The sequence below is a fragment of the Musa acuminata genome, chromosome BXJ3-10 (genome assembly GCF_036884655.1).
Source record: "Musa acuminata AAA Group cultivar baxijiao chromosome BXJ3-10, Cavendish_Baxijiao_AAA, whole genome shotgun sequence".
NCBI lineage: Eukaryota > Viridiplantae > Streptophyta > Magnoliopsida > Zingiberales > Musaceae > Musa > Musa acuminata.
The window spans coordinates 24,619,886-24,637,559 of NC_088358.1; the positions used below are offsets into that span (position 1 = coordinate 24,619,886).

Consider the following 17,674-nt stretch of genomic DNA (forward strand, 5'->3'; position numbering starts at 1 on the left):
CATCCACAAAACGATTGAGCCCAATTACTTGACAATACAAACAATTGCATCAAATTTGTAAGTTAGTTTGGCTCCGTGATGGTGAAAAATGTTTCTTCCGTTGATGTTTACACACGATGCCGACAGTAGATCGAGTTAATAGCAGGGCGATGTACTAATCGTGTTAGGGACTTGCAGTAGATCGAGTTCGATTGTGATGAGCTACTAAGAGTCCAAGAGCACATGTCGGGTCAGGTCCAACCTCATCTGGCGTGCGAGATGAGTCAGGTCAGCTTTGTCAGGGCTTGGCTGATCCATGGCTGCCTGTTCGAGCCCCGATTGTATCCTCGAGGAGCGAAATGCTTGACCCGAATGGAGAACCCGACTCGCCATAGAATAACCCCACCCGACAACGCAATCGATCGTCCAAAACATGTCCAGGTAGATTCCGCCTGCCAGATTTGCGTTGAGATTCGGGCTCGGGGTCGTCTGCTGCTGACGCTGTTTCCATGTCCTGCATCAGTCGCGATGTCGGTGATCGAGCGGCTCGATGTATATATAACTCAGAAGGCCGGTCCCTTTCGGGTCCGATCGGTCGTCCATTAGGCGCGCCCAAAACTTCCAAGAGAGCACCTCAACAAAGACCAGACGAGCGGGAATTAAGGCTCCATCATTCTTTCAATTCCCTCCATTGCTTCGTTCTTTTCATGCATCAATCCCCTCTCGTTGCTGTCATCCTCACATTGAATATTTCTTTTCTTGGAATTTCCAGTGCCTTTCTTGATTTGGGGAATTAGGGTTCCATCATTCTTTCAATTCCTTGTCTGCTTCATCGGTTTCTTGTGTCAATCCCCTCGCCTTCCTACCATCCTCGCATTGATTCTTTCTTTTCTTGTAATTTCTGGTGATTTTCTTGTTTCTTTAATCGGTTTCCGTTGCTGTTTCAGTCCTCTTTGATTCCTGTTCGTTATTCTGATGATTCTTGGCGTTCTTTATGCTTCTTTGATTCATTTCTCATGGAATGCAATGAGCGCAACAGCGATTGTGGAGCGTAGAACGAATCCCAACCTTCTAGTTTGGGCTTCGTTCACCTTCGACCCCTCGGGGAACCCGCCAGCGATCTCATCCGCCGGCGATCTCATCTGCCGGCGATCCGACCGGGTCTACACCGTCGGCCGGCGGCGCCGCCATTGCGATCTCGTCCTCCTCCACCGCTGCATCAGCAACCGTCATTGCCAGATATTTCTTGATGGATCCGATCGTAAACTCCGTTTGATCGATGGCTTCCTTTTTCCCCGTCGTTCCCATATCCGCGAGATCAGGCGAGGCTTTCAAGCCGTAAGGCAGTGCTCGAACGCTAGGGTTTTTCTCAATGGCGTCTAAATTAATGGTCGCAGGGTCCAGCAAGGCCCGGTAGCAGAATTGTCAGTCGGGGATGAGATGTTGTTTTCTTGCATAAGTGGATCAAGTCATAGTTGTAGAATTAAGCGTGGGTTTCCCGTGAATAGGGTCTTTTTCTCTGGGGTCAAGGCTGTTCGTGAGAATCATTCACTCTCCACGTTGGAGCACGGTCCTTTGGCCCCAAGATCATTTCATTCTGGTGAACTAGCTGAGAAGTATACTTGCCAGCTCCGATCCAGTATCCTACCTGAGGAATTTTCTTGATTTGCAACAAGAAAAACATGTAACACTTCCATTAGCCTTGGAAATTGGATCCCCTGCTTCTCCGGATTCTGAGGGATGCTGTAAGACAGATGATTGGCGGATTAATATTACACTAAAGGTGGTTAGTTCTAATGCAAATGTTCTGAGTGCTGAGCACAAAAACTCCTCCATAAATGCAGTTGAAATCATGGAAGTTCATAATTGTGAACTCCATCCAGATGATGACGGGGTAGTCAGTTATTCAGATGGCAGCACATTCTTTCTGAACCGTCTCAAGCCCATTGGTCCTGGCACATCTGTTCACTGTGATGGAGTCACTCTGCCTGAGCTTTTTCATCTAGTGAAAACACTGCTTCGAGTTTTTATTGCAACATTTACATGTGATGTTTCTTGGTGTGTTATATCTCTCAGCCATTCACAAATATTTTAATATGATCTCGCAATTCTATCAGGTAATGTAGATGATGCTCAAAGGAAATGTAAGATAGCAATAAAGGATCATTTACCATTTGAAAATATGAGAAAGATGTTGGAGTGCTTGCCATGACAGGAGGACTCCAGCACCATTTCTTAATTATCCAAACCTATTGTTGGTGTATGTATCTTTCTATGACTATGCTTAGTTAAGTTCATTTCATTTTTGATGAAAAGTATATATCTATTTAGTAGCTCGAATTGGTTTTCATGTTTATTTCTTTTTGTTTGCAGTTATCCCCCTTTCCCAGATGTAATAGCCTTTGGAAAAGATCGAAACAGAAAAGGTGTTGCATGTTATTATCCAAAGCTTATTGTCTTGCAGACGGATGAAAGTCTTTGGGTTACAGTTACTTCAGCAAATCTAGTTCAAAAACATGTAAGTATAGATATATTCATGTTTGCTCACCATCTACTAATATAAGCATTGCTCTCTGTACATTGTCTTCTTTGGTTCCCTCTTCTTCCCATTTTTCACTCATTTTTTGTAAGGTATTAGCAAACATGGTTGCAGAATAGGTGAACACAAGTAATTTATATCCTGTTTTCTCATCTTCATAGACATACACATTGCACTCTTCAATTTGCATGTCAATCATCCTCTTGTCCCAGTTTGTGTTCATTGACAATAGTGTCTTGTACTTCCTTCCGGACGATTGGTAAGGTTCAAATTCTAGTGAAGCTTTATCTGGTAATCATGTTCCTTTTGACTTTGTTGCAACTAGATAATTATGATCACATTGGTTGGCATTTGTAAATGCTTGCCCTAGTACACCACATGAAAGGCAATCTGTCGGTTACGTATGCTATCTTTCTACTTTGGATTTCCTTAAAGGTTCATTGAAAATGGTTTCTAGTTGACCCCAACCTTTAATTCTTTTTAGTCTCATTATACTTTGATTCCACATATCACTTCTCTTTTTAATATATCTGGTTTTGTATCTAGCTCCTTTAATTTCAATGTTGACTAGGAATTTCTTCCTCTAGTTTATTATTGGAATTTGTACTTTTTAATTAGACAAATATTCTTCATCAGTTAAGAGCTCCGATTATTCAGCTTTTTTTGGGATCAATTGAAGATCTAAAATCTAATTTTGCCGCTCAGTTAGCTGGGTTTTTGGCATCACTTATTGTTGATGTGCCCAGCCAAGGGCGCACTGGATTAATGAGTTGGCTAAGTATGACTTTGGACAAGCTGCTTGCCACCTGTTGCTTGATTGCCTGGATTCCATACACAGAACTCTAATAATCTTGAGGCTGATTATTGCTTATCAGTGAGTAATTGTCTTACATCCTGATGTAAATTCAGTGTCTGGTGAACTGCAACTTGGTGGAGTATCTTAAAATAACTTTTCAGATATGACCAGTGTTGGTGTAAACATCTTTTTTTCTTAGCCGTGACCCGGGAGGTCGTCTCGGCTCGTTCGGGGGTCCGAATGGCGGGGATCTCCCTGGGGCGATGCTCGTCTCCACCGGGGTGGTCGGGTGCGGCCTCGGACTCGGGGCGATGCAGCGACTTCCTCCGGGTGGGGACTCCTTGCCTGCGTGTCCCGAACGGGAGACCTCGGCTTGATACCTGCACAAAGGTCGGGTCGGTTTGACCCGACCCCTCCGACGATCAAGTTAGAGAGATGAAGTGGCGGTTGTTCTGGGCGTCCAGTCTGCTCTCTTCCCTCTGGCTCAAGGACGTTTATAGGGGAACTCGGCATTATCGGGCGCGCCATCCCGTCGGTCGGGGCCGTATCTCTGATGGCGTCCGACATCGCCGAGGATGTTGCGTATGGGATCGGGGAATCGCAGGGCATGGGCGAGCTTCAACCGCTACCTACTTCTGTCTCGTCCTACTGTGCTGGGTTGACTGAGGGGCTGTGGGCTCAGTGAGGCTGACGTCCGGACGCAGACCGTTGCCCTCGTTGCTCTCCCTGGGGCGCCGCGCCTGTCCACGTGCGGGGGGCGTTGCCGGGAGTGGGGTTTACCATTTTTTGCCATATCATATCCCCCCCCCAAAGGAAGCCATGGCTCGGCACCGGACGGTGGGGATTCGAGGCGTGGCTTTGATCGGTAAGCGGCGGTGTTCTTCGCGGTTCACGATTGAGGCACAGGTCCGGGGCAAGTAGGCCGCGCTGCGTAGGTGCTTAGTGCGGCATGAGGTCGGGGAATGTGTCTCGGGCGTGCTGGCCGCGCCGAGGATGTGGTCTCGGGAGCATGCGGTCGAGGAGCACGTCTCGGGCGGGCTGGCCGCGCCGAGGAGGTCTCGGGAACATGCGGCCGAGGGGCACGTCTCGGGCGGGCTGGTTGCACCGAGGATGTGGTCTCGGGAGCATGCGGCCGAGGAGCACGTCTCGGGCGGGCTGGCCGCGCCGAGGAGGTGGTCTCGGGAACATGCGGGCGAGGAGCACGTCTCGGGCGGGCTGGCCGCGCCGAGTAGGTGGTCTCGGGGACATGTGGTCGAGGAGCACGTCTCGGGCGGGCCGGCCGTGCCGAGGAGGTGGTCTCGGGGACATGCGGCCGAGGAGCACGTCTCGGGCGGGCTGGCCGTGCCGAGGGGGTGGTCTCGGGGACATGCGGCCGAGGAGCACGTCTCGGGCGGGCTGGCCGCGCCGAGGAGGTGGTCTCGGGGACATGCGGCCGAGGAGCACGTCTCGGGCGGGCTGGCCGCGCCGAGTATGTGGTCTCGGGGACATGCGGCCGAGGAGCACGTCTCGGGCGGGCTGGCCGCGCCGAGTATGTGGTCTCGGGGACATGTGGCCGAGGAGCACGTCTCGGGCGGGCGGGCCGTGCCGAGGAGGTGGTCTCGGGGACATGCGGCCGAGGAGCACGTCTCGGGCGGGCTGGCCGTGCCGAGGGGGTGGTCTCGGGGACATGCGGCCGAGGAGCACGTCTTGGGCGGGCTGGCCGCGCCGAGGAGGTGGTCTCGGGGACATGCGGCCGAGGAGCACGTCTCGGGCGGGCTGGCCGCGCCGAGTATGTGGTCTCGGGGACATGCGGCCGAGGAGCACGTCTCGGGCGGGCTGGCCGCGCCGAGTATGTGGTCTCGGGGACATGTGGCCGAGGAGCACGTCTCGGGCGGGCCGGCCGTGCTGAGGAGGTGGTCTCGGGGACATGTGGCCGAGGAGCACGTCTCGGGCGGGCCGGCCGCGCCGAGGATGTGGTCTCGGGGACACGCGGGAAGATCGTCGTTCTTATCAGACGTCGGAGGGGTCGCAGTGGCCGTTCTCCGTGTTGTTCCCCGCAGCGACCTTGGGTCCGCATTTATGATGGGGTGTTCGTTGGCCTTCCCTGGTGCGACGAGCGAGTGTGCGGATGAGCTGTTGGCCGCTATGGGGAGACGAAGGGACGTCTCTCCTGGCGGGGCTTTTCCTATATAAACGGTGCACTCGACCCGTTTCACGATTCTGGTCGCTGAGTCTTGGACCTCGTCGCCCTTTCTGTCATCACATCCTCTCCTTTCCTACGCCGTCACTCCCCAGTTGCTCTTGTTCGTCCCAAAGCCGGTAAGGATGCCCTCCTCACCTGTCTCTTCATCTCCGTCCCCTGATAGAGTGCGGGAGCGCACGCCTCCGCCCTCCCCGGACGAGGAGGCGGCGCGAGCCCTTGAGGCTCTAATGTGGCCGCACGACCTCGACTCGGCGGTGAGCGGGTCGTTGCTGGAGAAGCTCCGGGGGCGTTATCACATCCCGGAGGAGTTTGTTCTGGTCGCACCTGACCCGGGGCAGCGGTCGTATGACCCGGTGCCTCGAGGTTTCGCGCTGACCCAAGACGCCCTAGAGGCTGGGTTGCGCCTTCCCCTTCACCCCATCATCGTCTCCTGCCTATCTCTATGGCGGATTTCGCCTTCCCAGGTGGCGCCTAACTCATGGCGGTACCTGGTAGCGTTCTTGGGGGAATGTTACTATGCTAACATCACCCCTACCCGAAACCTCTTTCTCTCTTGCTTTCGCCTTCTCAAGGGGCCGGGGGGCTATTTTGTGTCAGCCCGGACTGGCTTTCGCGTCGGGGGAGCCCCTTCGAATAACAAAGGGTGGAAAGGGCGGTTTTTTTACGTTAGCTGGCCGAGGGACTGGGGCTTCGGAGTTCGGTGGGCGGTGAGGGTGATAGATAACACAGTCCCGGACTTGAACGACGAGGAGCGTCGGGACTTGAAGAGGCTTCGGGCAATCCTTCCCGGTTCTCAAGCCATTCGAGCTATGACCGAGGAGTGGCTAGCCGAGGCGGGTCTTAGCCCGGCTTTCGGGGGTATGTTTGTAGAGGGTGTTCTCTATGCCTTGTTTGTTTCCACAGTTTGTGATGGTTTGCTTGTCTCCTTTGTAGGAATGAAGCTCCTGTCCCTTCGTGGTGGTCGCTCCTCGTCGGCTTCTTCTCCGCGCCAGTCCGCTGCTTCCTCTCCGCGTTCCCCAGCCGACCCGTTGCCCGGTTCGGCGGGTGCCCCATTAGAGATCCCAGAGGGATGTCCGTCAAAGAAGGCAAAGACGACGGGTCCCGGGAAAGCCAAGGCGGGGACCACTCCTTCAACAATCGTGGGCGCCAAGCGGACCACTCGGGACGAGGGGCCTTCCCGAGTTGAAGGGCCTAGCCAGGGGACGGCCGGGAAGAGGTCGAGCCTGCCCACGGTGGATGATCTGTGCGGGCTACGCACGGGGGTCGACGAGCCCCTATGGTCAGCGGTGATGGGCGAGCTTCCGCCGGGGGAGGCTTCCGACCCGCTGGTTGCCCGATGGAAGGGGCTGTCCCGAGGGGACAAGGTATGGGCCGGGGGAGATCCTTCTGCTGCCTTTCTTCGAGGCGTGCTCCACCCCGACCTGGCTCGGGACCTATACACCCTGCCTTCGGAGACCATGCTTAACAAGGCGGGGAGGTTTCTAACACTGGTAAGCGTTTTGCTAACTCCGGGCATCCCCGCGACTGCGTGCTGACTCTTATTTTCCTGTGGCAGGGCCTCCACTATTCGACGGCGCTAATGGACCGAGTGCGCGACGCTGGCCAGGCAATCTGGGACCTCAGCGAGCGTAACTCCGAGTTGTGCCGCCAGCTAGAGGAGGTTCGGGCCGGGTCGGGCCCTGAGGCGGTAGCGGCCGCGGAAAAACGTGCGACCGATTCCGAGGAAGAGGTGGCGCGCCTAAGAGCAGAGCTCGAGCAGTCGGGCGATTCAGTCAAGGAGCTCCAGGAGTTCCTCCGTTTGGATCGGGCCGAGCTCCGCCTGTTGAAGTCGGAGGCGCTTGGTCTTACCAAGAGGGCGGGGAAGGCCGAGGCCGAAGCCCACGCTGCCTCCGATGCGCTGGCCGAGGAGGTTCGCCTCCGTCCGTCGAAGGACAAGGAGGCGATTGAAGCCTACAAGAGGTCCGAGAACTTCGAACTCGGGCTGACCCGCATGGGACGAGTATCCTACGAGTATGGATACAAAATCGCCCTGGGTCGCTTCCGCTCATGTCCTCCTGGTTGCGAGGTGGAAAAGGACCCGTTCGCCTCCTGCCCCGTGGACCTGGAGGTGGACATGCCGGAGGACGTGCCATTCGACGATCGCCCGAAGACTCCAGAAGAGTAGTGAGGGTCGTTTTTGTATGTCGGGGTCGAGGGTGCGAGGGGTTTTCTGTATGGGTTTTGGCTTATGTTTCCCCTCCTTCTTAATAAAATGATTTTTTTTCGTTTTCTGTGTTTGCGTAGTGCCTGCACCTTCAAACGAAGTATTTCCTAAGGTTTTGTATGTTCCAAGTCCGGGGCACGGGGTCGCCATCCATTGTCGCGAGTCGGAACGTCCCCGGTCGGGATACTCCGATGACCCGATAGGGTCCTTCCCACTTTGGGGTCAGCTTCCCCCTTGCTTGGGTTGGGCGGCTGACCTCGACTTTGCGCAGGACTAGGTCCTCTAATTTTATTGATCGGGGTCGTACTCTCCGGTTGTAGACCCTCGCTACGGCTCTTTTGTAAGAAAGAGCTTTCTGGTGTGCGTTAGCCCGTCTTTCCTCGAGTAGGTCCAGGTTGGATCGGAGCCCTTCTCCCGAGGCCTCTTCGCTGTAGTCTGCCGTCCGCGGAGTCGGGATGGCTACTTCGGATGGCAATACGGCCTCGGTCCCGAACGTGAGGCTGTAGGGAGACTCCCCGGTCGGGGTCTTGGGGGTAGTGCGCATCGCCCATAGGACGCTCGGGAGCTCGTCGATCCAAGCCGATCGGGCAGCGGATACCCTTCTCTTGAGGCCGTCGACGATGGACCGATTGGTTACCTCAGCTAGCCCATTCGCCTGGGGGTAAGCCACCGAGCTGAACCTCAGCTGTATTTTGTGCTTGGCGCAAAACTCTTGAAATCTCCTGTCGGCGAATTGAGGTCCATTGTCGGTGACGATGGACTGGGGCAGGCCGAACCGAGTTATTAGGTTTCTCCACACGAACCTTTCCACTTGTGACTCCGTAATGGTCGCTAGAGGCTCGGCTTCGACCCACCTGGTAAAGTAGTCCACTCCCACGATGATGTACTTCCGCTGGCCGGAGGCGGGTGGGAGAGGCCCTAGTATGTCCAGTCCCCATTGCGCGAATGGCCAGGCACAGTCGACAGGGGTGAACAGGACCGCCGGCCGTCGGGCGGTGCGGGCGTGCTCCTGGCACGAGCTGCACCGCCGCACGAAAGCTTTCGCGTCCTGGCGCATGGTCGGCCAGTAGTACCCCTGTCGGAGTATCTTGTGCGCCAGGGCTCGTTCGCCTATGTGTTCCCCGCAGGCCCCTTCATGCATGTCGGACAGAACGGTCCGAGCTTCGTTCGGCTCTAGGCAGCGTAACAAGGGGCGCGAGAAGGACCGCTTGTACAGCCGTCCTTCCTCTTCGATGTACCATGCCTGCGTCCGACGCAAGCGTCGAGCCGTGGTTTCATTGTCGGGTAGGGCCCCATCCCGCTTGAAGCGTAGCATCTCTTGTACCCAAGTGGCCGGCGCGCCGCCCGTGACCGTCGCGACGACCTCTATGGCTCGGTGGGGGAGCACTTCGGTCTCGGGTAGAGCCCAGGGGGCCGAGCCGGACGCCCATTTTGCCAGGGTGTCGGCTCGCTGGTTCTCGCTCCTGGGAACATTCGACAATTCAAAATGGGCAAACTTGGTGGCAAGATTTTTTACCTGTGCCAGATATTTCGCCATAGTCGGGTCCCGGGCTTCGTATCCGCCGTCGAGCTGCCTAGCCACCAGCTGTGAGTCGGTGATGACGCGTATGTCGGTCACCCGCATTTCCAGTGCCAACTGGAGCCCCGCTAGGAGAGCCTCGTATTCTGCCTCGTTGTTGGTGGCCCTGAACCCGAAGCGGAAGGAGCGCTCGATCGAGCGGCCGTCAGGCGTCACCAGCACCAGCCCTGCACCGGCGCCTTTTGTGTTGGCCGACCCGTCTACGTGGAGGGTCCACGTCTCACGCGGTGGCTCGAGTTCCTCGCCTGTGCTCGGGGTCAGCTCTGCAATGAAGTCTGCCACGGCCTGGGCTTTGATGGCGGTCCGTGGTATATACTGTATGTCGTGCTCGCCGAGCTCTACTGCCCATTTGAGGAGACGCCCTGCAACGTCGAACTTAGACAGGACAAGCCGGAGCGGCTGGTCAGTTATTACCTCCATCGGGTGGGCCTGGAAATAAGGGCGGAGCTTTCGCGCCGACAGAACGAGCGCCAGCGCCAGCTTTTCGATTGGCGGGTAGCGTTCTTCTGGCCCGCTCAGCATGTGGCTGACATAGTAGACCGGCAGTTGGTCGCCGGAGTTTTCTTTGACCAGAACCGAACTGACCGCGTGCTGGGAGGCGGCGAGGTAGAGACTCAATTTCTCCCCAGGGGAGACTGAAGCGAGTCGGGGGAGGTTGGCCAGGTGTTGCTTCATCCGCTCGAAGGCCCTCTCGCATTCCGTCGTCCATCGGAAGTTCTTCGGATCCTTCAGGGCCTGGAAGAAGGGGAGGCAGCGATCTCCCGATCGGGAAAGAAAACGTGATAACGCGACTAGCCTCCCGTTAAGGCGTTGCAGGTCTCTGATCGTCCGAGGAGGCTGCATGTCAACGATGGCCTGTATCTTTTCCGGGTTGGCGTCAATCCCTCTCTCATGTATGATGAATCCGAGGAATTTTCCCGAGGTCACGCCGAAGGCGCACTTGGCGGGGTTGAGGCGCAGGCCGAACTTTCGCAGGGTGTCGAATGTTTCAGCTAGGTCGGAAGGATGGGCCTCCGCCGTTCGGCTCTTTACGATCATGTCGTCGACATATATCTCCATGTTTCGTCCAATCTGGTGGGCGAATATCCTGTTCATCGTCCTCTGGTAGGTCGCCCCGGCATTTTTCAACCCGAACGGCATGACTTTGTAAAAATATACCCCTTGCTCGGTGAGGAAGGCTGTGTGTTCTTGGTCTTCGGGTGCCATCCTGACCTGGTTGTACCCGGAGAATGCGTCCATAAACGAAAGACGGGCGTGGCCGGCCGTGGCGTCAACTAGCTGGTCGATCTTCGGTAGGGGGTAGCAATCTTTTGGGCAAGCATTATTGAGACTGGTGTAGTCAACGCACATCCGCCAGCTTCCATTAGGCTTTTTGACAAGGACTACATTGGAGAGCCACTGTGGGTACCTTGCCTCTTCTATGAAACCGGCCGCCAGAAGTCGGTTTACCTCTTCTCGGATGGCCAGTTGCCGATCCGGGGCCTGCCGCCTGGGTCTCTGTTTTACCGGGCGGGCGTCGGACGAGATGTTCAAGTGGTGCAGCGCGACTTCCGGGTGGACTCCGACTAGGTCAGTCGGCGTCCAAGCGAAGATGTCGGCGTTGGCTCGCAGAAGGCCGACGAGCTGCTGTTGCTCTTGTTCGGGCAGTCCCGACCCGACTTTGACTGTTTGGTCGGGCCTTCCTTCGATCAGTGGCAAGTCAATGGTGGATTCCTTCGGCTCGGGGCGGGGGGTCGGTTTTTTTCCCTCCCGGGGGTCTTCCAGCGGGGATTGGATCCTCGCTCTCTTGTTTAGTGACACAGCGGTCAAGTAGCAGCGCCTGGACTCCCAGGAGTTCCCCGCCACTTCCCCGACCCCATCGTGGGTCGGGAACTTGATGGTTTGGTAGTAAGTTGAGATGACGGCTCGGGTCTTGTTGAGGGTTGGCCGTCCGAGGATGGCGTTGTATGCCGTGGGGAGGTCGACCACCAGAAAGGAGGTCATCACTGTTTTTGCCTTCGGGAAGACTCCCAAAGTTAGGGGCAGGGTGATGACCCCTAGTGACGAGATTGAGGCGCCGGTGAACCCCGTGAGTGTTGAGTATACCGGCTTCATGTTCTCCTTTACCAGACCGAGCTTTTGGAAGGCGTCCCAGTAAAGTATATCGGCCGAGCTTCCAGTGTCGACCATGATCCTTCTCACTTGCGCGTTGGCGATTCTGGCTGATATTACCAACGCGTCATCATGTTCGGCTGGTTCAGGTCCCCCGGTCGGGAAGGTGACTTCGGGGCCTTTTTCCTGTTTGGTGGCTTCAGCCCGGGAGGCCCTGGCGTATGCCCTTCCGCCCGCCATGGAACTCCCTCCGGACGCTGGTCCGCCGGTTATGACATCTATGTGCCGCTCGATGGGGCCTTCCGGGCGTGGCGAGAGCTCCTTGTCTGGTCGGAGGTATGAGCCGAGGTGCCCTCGGCGGATGAGCTCCTCAATTTGCCTTTTTAATTCTCGACACTCCTCGGTGTCGTGACCGGGCTGTCGGTGGAAACGGCAGTATTTAGAGCGGTCCGCGAGTTCGCGCGGGCTCCTCATCGGGTAGGGGTCTTTGAGAAGGCCTTTCTCCTTAATGTGGAGAAATATTTCGGTCCGAGAGGAGTTCAGGCCCGGGGGAGGGGACCTAGGTGCCGCATCGTTGAGGCCGCCGGCCCTACGCCGGGAGGTAGCGGGCTATTGTTGTTGGGACTGCTCTGGCTTGACCCTCTTGCGCTCGTCGCGCCTCCCGACCATCCATGCCTCAGCAGCGATGTACTGGTTCGCACGCTGCAACATTTCGGGAAACGAAGTGGGGGGTCGCTCCACCAGAGACCAAAAGAATCGGGTAGGGCGCAGGCCCATCATGAATGCCTGCATCATTAAAGAAGGGTGAGCATCAGACAGCCCGCGGATTTGTGTGGTGAAGCGGTTCACAAAGTGAGAGAGGGGCTCATCCTCCCTCTGGTTGAGCCCGAGGAGCATCGCCACCGACGGCTTCGGTTTGGCATGAGCGAGGAAGTTAAGCTCAAAGTCTCTGGCCAATTGGTCGAAAGAGGCGATGGTCGCGGTCTTCAGATTGCTGTACCACGCTCGGGCTGGGCCCCGCAGGGTTGTCGGGAACGCCCTGCACATCAGGGCATCGGATGTCCCGTATAGTGCCATTTGGGCGCGGAAAGCAGCTACGTGGTCCGCCGGATCGGTGGCACCGTCATAGGCATCCAATGACGGGAGCCGAAAATGCGGCGGGATTGCTTGCTCTTGAATCTCGGGGGTGAAGGGGGACCCCTGGTGTCGCTCGGCCCCCGGGTCTCCCCTGGTCCGGCGAACCTCACGCTGCACCTCGTCCAGCCGGCGGCCTACGAGGCGTAGCTGGGCCCACAGGCCCTCCGCCGAGTCTGAAAGTGGGGCCACGGGCGTCGGGTGCGCCGCTGGTTCCTCCGCTCCTCGGCTCCCGGGTTGGGTCGATTGGTCCGGAGGCGAAGCGGGAGACTCGGGGAGCGGTGCGGGGTTTTGAGCGGCGGGCCGTTGCCGTGGTGGAGGTAGGGTTGAGTGTGAAGCCGTCGGGGGAGAGACCAGCGGGATGATGGTCTGCATCACTCCCGTAAGAGCCCGGACCTGGTGCGTGAGGTCGTAGAAGGCTTCGGGTGGCACGGGTGTCGGGCCACCGGGATTGGCGATGGGTGGCGATAGACCCGGATCGTTGAACAATCGCCAATAGCGCTCCGAGATCGCAGCGGGGCGTTCGTCCCGAACCCCCTCCTGTTGGGGATGTTCTTCCGTTGCGTCGGTCGTGTGCGACCGGACGGCTGGGGGTTCGTCGGAGTGAGCCTGTTGATCGCTTGACATTCGGACCGGCCCTCCTTCTAGCGCCATTATGTTGGTGTAAACACCTTTTTTTCTTAGCCGTGACCCGGGAGGTCGTCTCGGCTCGTTCGGGGGTCCGAATGGCGGGGATCTCCCTGGGGCGATGCTCGTCTCCACCGGGGTGGTCGGGTGCGGCCTCGGACTCGGGGCGATGCAGCGACTTCCTCCGGGTGGGGACTCCTTGCCTGCGTGTCCCGAACGGGAGACCTCGGCTTGATACCTGCACAAAGGTCGGGTCGGTTTGACCCGACCCCTCCGACGATCAAGTTAGAGAGATGAAGTGGCGGTTGTTCTGGGCGTCCAGTCTGCTCTCTTCCCTCTGGCTCAAGGACGTTTATAGGGGAACTCGGCATTATCGGGCGCGCCATCTCGTCGGTCGGGGCCGTATCTCTGATGGCGTCCGACATCGCCGAGGATGTTGCGTATGGGATCGGGGAATCGCAGGGCATGGGCGAGCTTCAACCGCTACCTACTTCTGTCTCGTCCTACTGTGCTGGGTTGACTGAGGGGCTGTGGGCTCAGTGAGGCTGACGTCCGGACGCAGACCGTTGCCCTCGTTGCTCTCCCTGGGGCGCCGCGCCTGTCCACGTGCGGGGGGCGTTGCCGGGAGTGGGGTTTACCATTTTTTGCCATATCAACCAGCATTATCTACATTTCATATCAGGTAATGTAAACGATGTTCAAAGGAAATGTAAGAGAGCAATAAAGGATTATATATCATTTGAAAGTATGAGAAAGAACTTAGGTGATAAAGCATTTGGGAAAGTATGAGAGTGAACGTAGGTGATAAAGCATTTGGAGGAGCCTTTTTGTTAATTTTACAAGGGTGATAAAAGGTATTCCATGAGGTTCATGACAATTATGAAATACTGATTCTTAAAATTGCTTGCCATAACTGAGATACTTGATACTTCTTAGATAGGTAGAGGCACTTTCTCAGAGTATCTGTTTTTGGAAGAAATTAGTAATATTGTTGGATACTTTTAGAATACATTGCGATACTTTTTGGAGAACTTGATTTTAGGCAAGATGGATATATGATTGGACAACTGTTTAATGTCATTTCTATTGATAATCATTAACATCAATTATCAGAAGTCCTTGTTATTTTACATTTCTCTAAATTCTGTTTGTTGAAATAAATTTTTTCCGTTTGCATGCTAGTTAAGTACCATTGAAGTATATGTTGCTATGTGTTTGAAGTATCTTTTACTTCCATGCTATATTTTATACTTTTCTTGATTCAAAATTGAATATATTGGCATGTTCACATTGTTTTTATATCTGATCTGATACCCATGTCTATGCATCACAAATGAGTCTTAAAAGGTTTAACAAAATGGCTCTAGGTACAATTCTGATATGGAGTTAATATATTTATGCAAGTGCTTTACCTTTGTAAAAGAATTTTTTTCTTATAAATGGGACAAAGTGTGAATGTTGACATTCATTTGAAAGGAAGTATGATTGATATGTGGTCAGAAACTGATATTCAAGGTCGTATACATCAGACTATCAGAATATTGTTTTCTGTCTCAATGCATATGATCACCTCAAGTTGTTAGAGTTTGTGTATTTCTGTCTTTTAAACTAACTAGAATATGCAACATTTGGTTAAATGGGAAGAAACGGTGTTGACGTTAGCTTTCTTGTATCTATTCCTTGGCAAAATATATTAAGCTGAAAAAATGAAATAATTTTGACAATCTTATTGGAGTGAAGGATTGTAATTTCCTCTTTCATTGATTCCCTTGTTCAGACAAATTATGTTTTCTTATGGATGCTTATACTTTGTGGTTCCTTGCATATACAATGACTCCCCATGTATAAGCCAGTATGCAAGCAGAGTATATGATTTGTCAGCATCCATTCCTTTCTTCTATGTGTTGAGCCTTTACAATCCATATCAGATCACATGAATTTGTCATGAATGCTTTCTCCAGTATGCTTTCCGCCTCTTTACTACATGATCATCATTCTGAGAATGGTGCTTACTTCAATCCACGACTTCACATTGAAATTTTGTTAATGCAAGACTTCATCAATGTGAAGGAAACCCTTGCAGCTGCATTTGGTGGAAGCAGCACTAGAGTACAACTGTTAGTTTCCGTCTCAGAGGCAAGTTAGTTTAACATAATTTTAGGCATGTCAACATTGATAAGATGCTCTTTGAAACTGGAACAGTTTTCATCCATAATCCGCTTTGACGTGATTCTAGCTACTTTCTCTGACTGCTACGTATGTCATGTGATACAGGAGTCAACATTTCTGAAATACCAAGATTGATCGATCCTGTGCATCCCATCTCTTTGTGCTCGCTTGTTGCTTCTGTGCTGAGATGTCTTGGACTTTGGCATTTAAGAGAGGTACTTTGGCATTTAAGAGAGGTACGGATAGGACCTTTAAGCCTTTCATCTTAAGTCTATGTGATATCTGGTTCATAGTATTTGTAGCAAGGAAAGAAAAATAAGTTGCTGCAATGATGATTTCTGGAAAAATCTTAGTTTATTAGGAGGGAACGGATGTGTTGCAATTTTAGAAATGATGTAAATGGAAGAGAACCAATTAAATTTAGAAAATATCAGATATGAAAACTGTGGACTAATAGATTTTATTTTTAAGATGTTAGATCTCGATGACTATTTGAAGATTACAACCATTTTGGAATACGTGCAGTAGTTTTGGAGAAATGAATTATTCAACTTTTTCTTTTATATAATAATGTTGTCGATAGGAGGAACAGGACAAAGTTATGAACAAAAAAATTTATACTGATAGTGGACATTGTAGTATGTTTTGGTGGTTGTTTCTGTTCAAGAGGTTTGTGGTATGTTTTGGCCATTTCAGAGGCCCCGGGAGTGGCAAGTGCCCCCCATCTCGCTTCCTTCTGACCTTGATCACTAGATTGGTGTCAACAGCTTTTTGGGTAGATAATTGATGATTGTTAAAATTCAGCAGGTCATGACTAGTAGATCTATCTGAAGTTCATCATAATATTGGTAGATTTTCAGTCTCTAGCTGATTGCTAGTTGATTATCTCTGCCCTCATGGATGATAGGCAATTAACACCACTGTTGGCAGACTATTGATGGACTCTTTTTTGCAAACTGAGATGATGAAACGTATATATATGTATACAAACAAACACACACATATACAAGTTTCCTAAAGAACTTTAACTTAAGTTCAAAACAGAAGTATAGTTGATGTAAAGCAACGAATGCAGTTTGTAGATAAGATAAAGTGCAGAATGTAAATGCAAATCGAGATTTAGAGTGGTTCGATCAATCTCGACCTATATCCACTTTTGGCTTCCTCTTACGACGAGGTCACCATCGTCCACTAGAGGTCTTCCTTCAATAGACGAAGACTAATTCCTTCTTACACCTCTCTTCTCATTTTCATAGGGGTTTAGGAGACAACACTAACAAACACTCACACTCCTCTTATAAAATTCTAAACTTAGAATGGAGGAGGGAATTTCTAAAGTGATTTCTACAATGTTTCTTTTCTTTTTTGCTCTCTGTGTTTGTGTGCTTTAACCAGGGATGAGAGGGGGTATTTATATGCTTCAAGTTGATTCAAACTTGGAGCCTAAAAACATCTCATCCCGGGTTCCCCAAGCACGGGCGGTACCATCGCCCGGTGTCAGTTTGACGCTGACACTGCCTTGGGCGGTACCACCGCCTAGGTTTGGCGGTACCACCGCTTGGGGGCCAGTGCTGGGTGGTACCACTGCCTAGACTAGCGATACCATTGCCTAGACTGGTGGTACCATCTCCTAATACAGTCTCGAAGACTATGCCATGACGGTGAAGTTTCTTGGGGCACTGTTTGGGCTTCTTATTAGGCCCAACACAGTTCTTACATGGGCCTAGTTGGCCCGTAATTATGTTGGTCCAATCCAAGCCCAATTACGTGCTAACTACGATTCCTAAGACATATTCTAAGTTAAACAAAGTCCGTAAGTCTATTCTTCCGACGAGCTTCCGGTGATCTTCCGATGAACTTCCGACAAACTTCCGACGATCTCTCGGCAATGTTCCGACGGACTCCTGGCAAGCTGCTGGACTTCACGATGATCTTCTTGGCGAGTTTCGATGAGCTTCTCTAGCAAGCTCCGAGACTTTTCGGTTGGTTCCTCCAGAACTTCCGACGAACGTTTAGAATTCCGACGAACTCTCGAACTCCCAACGTGATCGCGTCCTTGACTCTAGGACTTCATTTTACTTCATGCCTTGCTATCGTAGTTAATCTTGCACATGTAAGACAAACTTCGATCTAGACAATTAATACTAAGCATTAATCAAGTTGTCCGACATGTCATTGGTCTCTCGTCGCTTCATCCGATTCTTCGGCGCATCGTCCTCTCTTGCGGCCTATTGCCCAATCGGCCAGTTGACTCTGCAACTTCGATATCCTTGGCGTAATTTCCATTCTTCTTGGCCCGATGCCCGAATCCATAGCCCGAAGCCTTCTGTCGATACGTCGACCGATCCATCGGCCCGATGTCCAATCTTTTGACA

The 17,674-nt window shown here is 53.0% G+C and overlaps 1 protein-coding gene across 4 annotated transcripts; it reads left to right on the forward strand.

Moving 5' to 3' along the window:
- Positions 1-579: 579 nt before the first annotated feature.
- On the forward strand, positions 580-15,769 carry LOC135650991 (uncharacterized). Of its 4 annotated transcripts, none has more exons than XR_010501699.1 (4): positions 580-2,239; positions 2,353-2,497; positions 15,184-15,266; positions 15,405-15,769. XR_010501699.1 is itself a non-coding variant. In XM_065170763.1 (3 exons), the coding sequence occupies exon 3, from the start codon at positions 7,076-7,078 to the stop codon at positions 7,658-7,660; it is 585 nt and encodes a 194-aa protein (XP_065026835.1). In that variant the 5' UTR covers positions 580-2,239; positions 2,353-2,497; positions 6,430-7,075; the 3' UTR covers positions 7,661-7,759. The 4 variants fall into 4 exon arrangements, 1 of the variants encoding a protein (XP_065026835.1); XR_010501698.1 differs by having other exon boundaries at positions 15,201-15,266; XR_010501700.1 differs by lacking the exon at positions 15,184-15,266.
- The last annotated feature ends 1,905 nt before the right edge of the window (positions 15,770-17,674 follow it).

Coding starts and splice junctions, on each gene's coding strand:
- LOC135650991 (XM_065170763.1), top strand. CDS start 7,076: ATGGACCGAGTGCGCGACGCTGGCCAGGCAATCTGGGACCTCAGCGAG.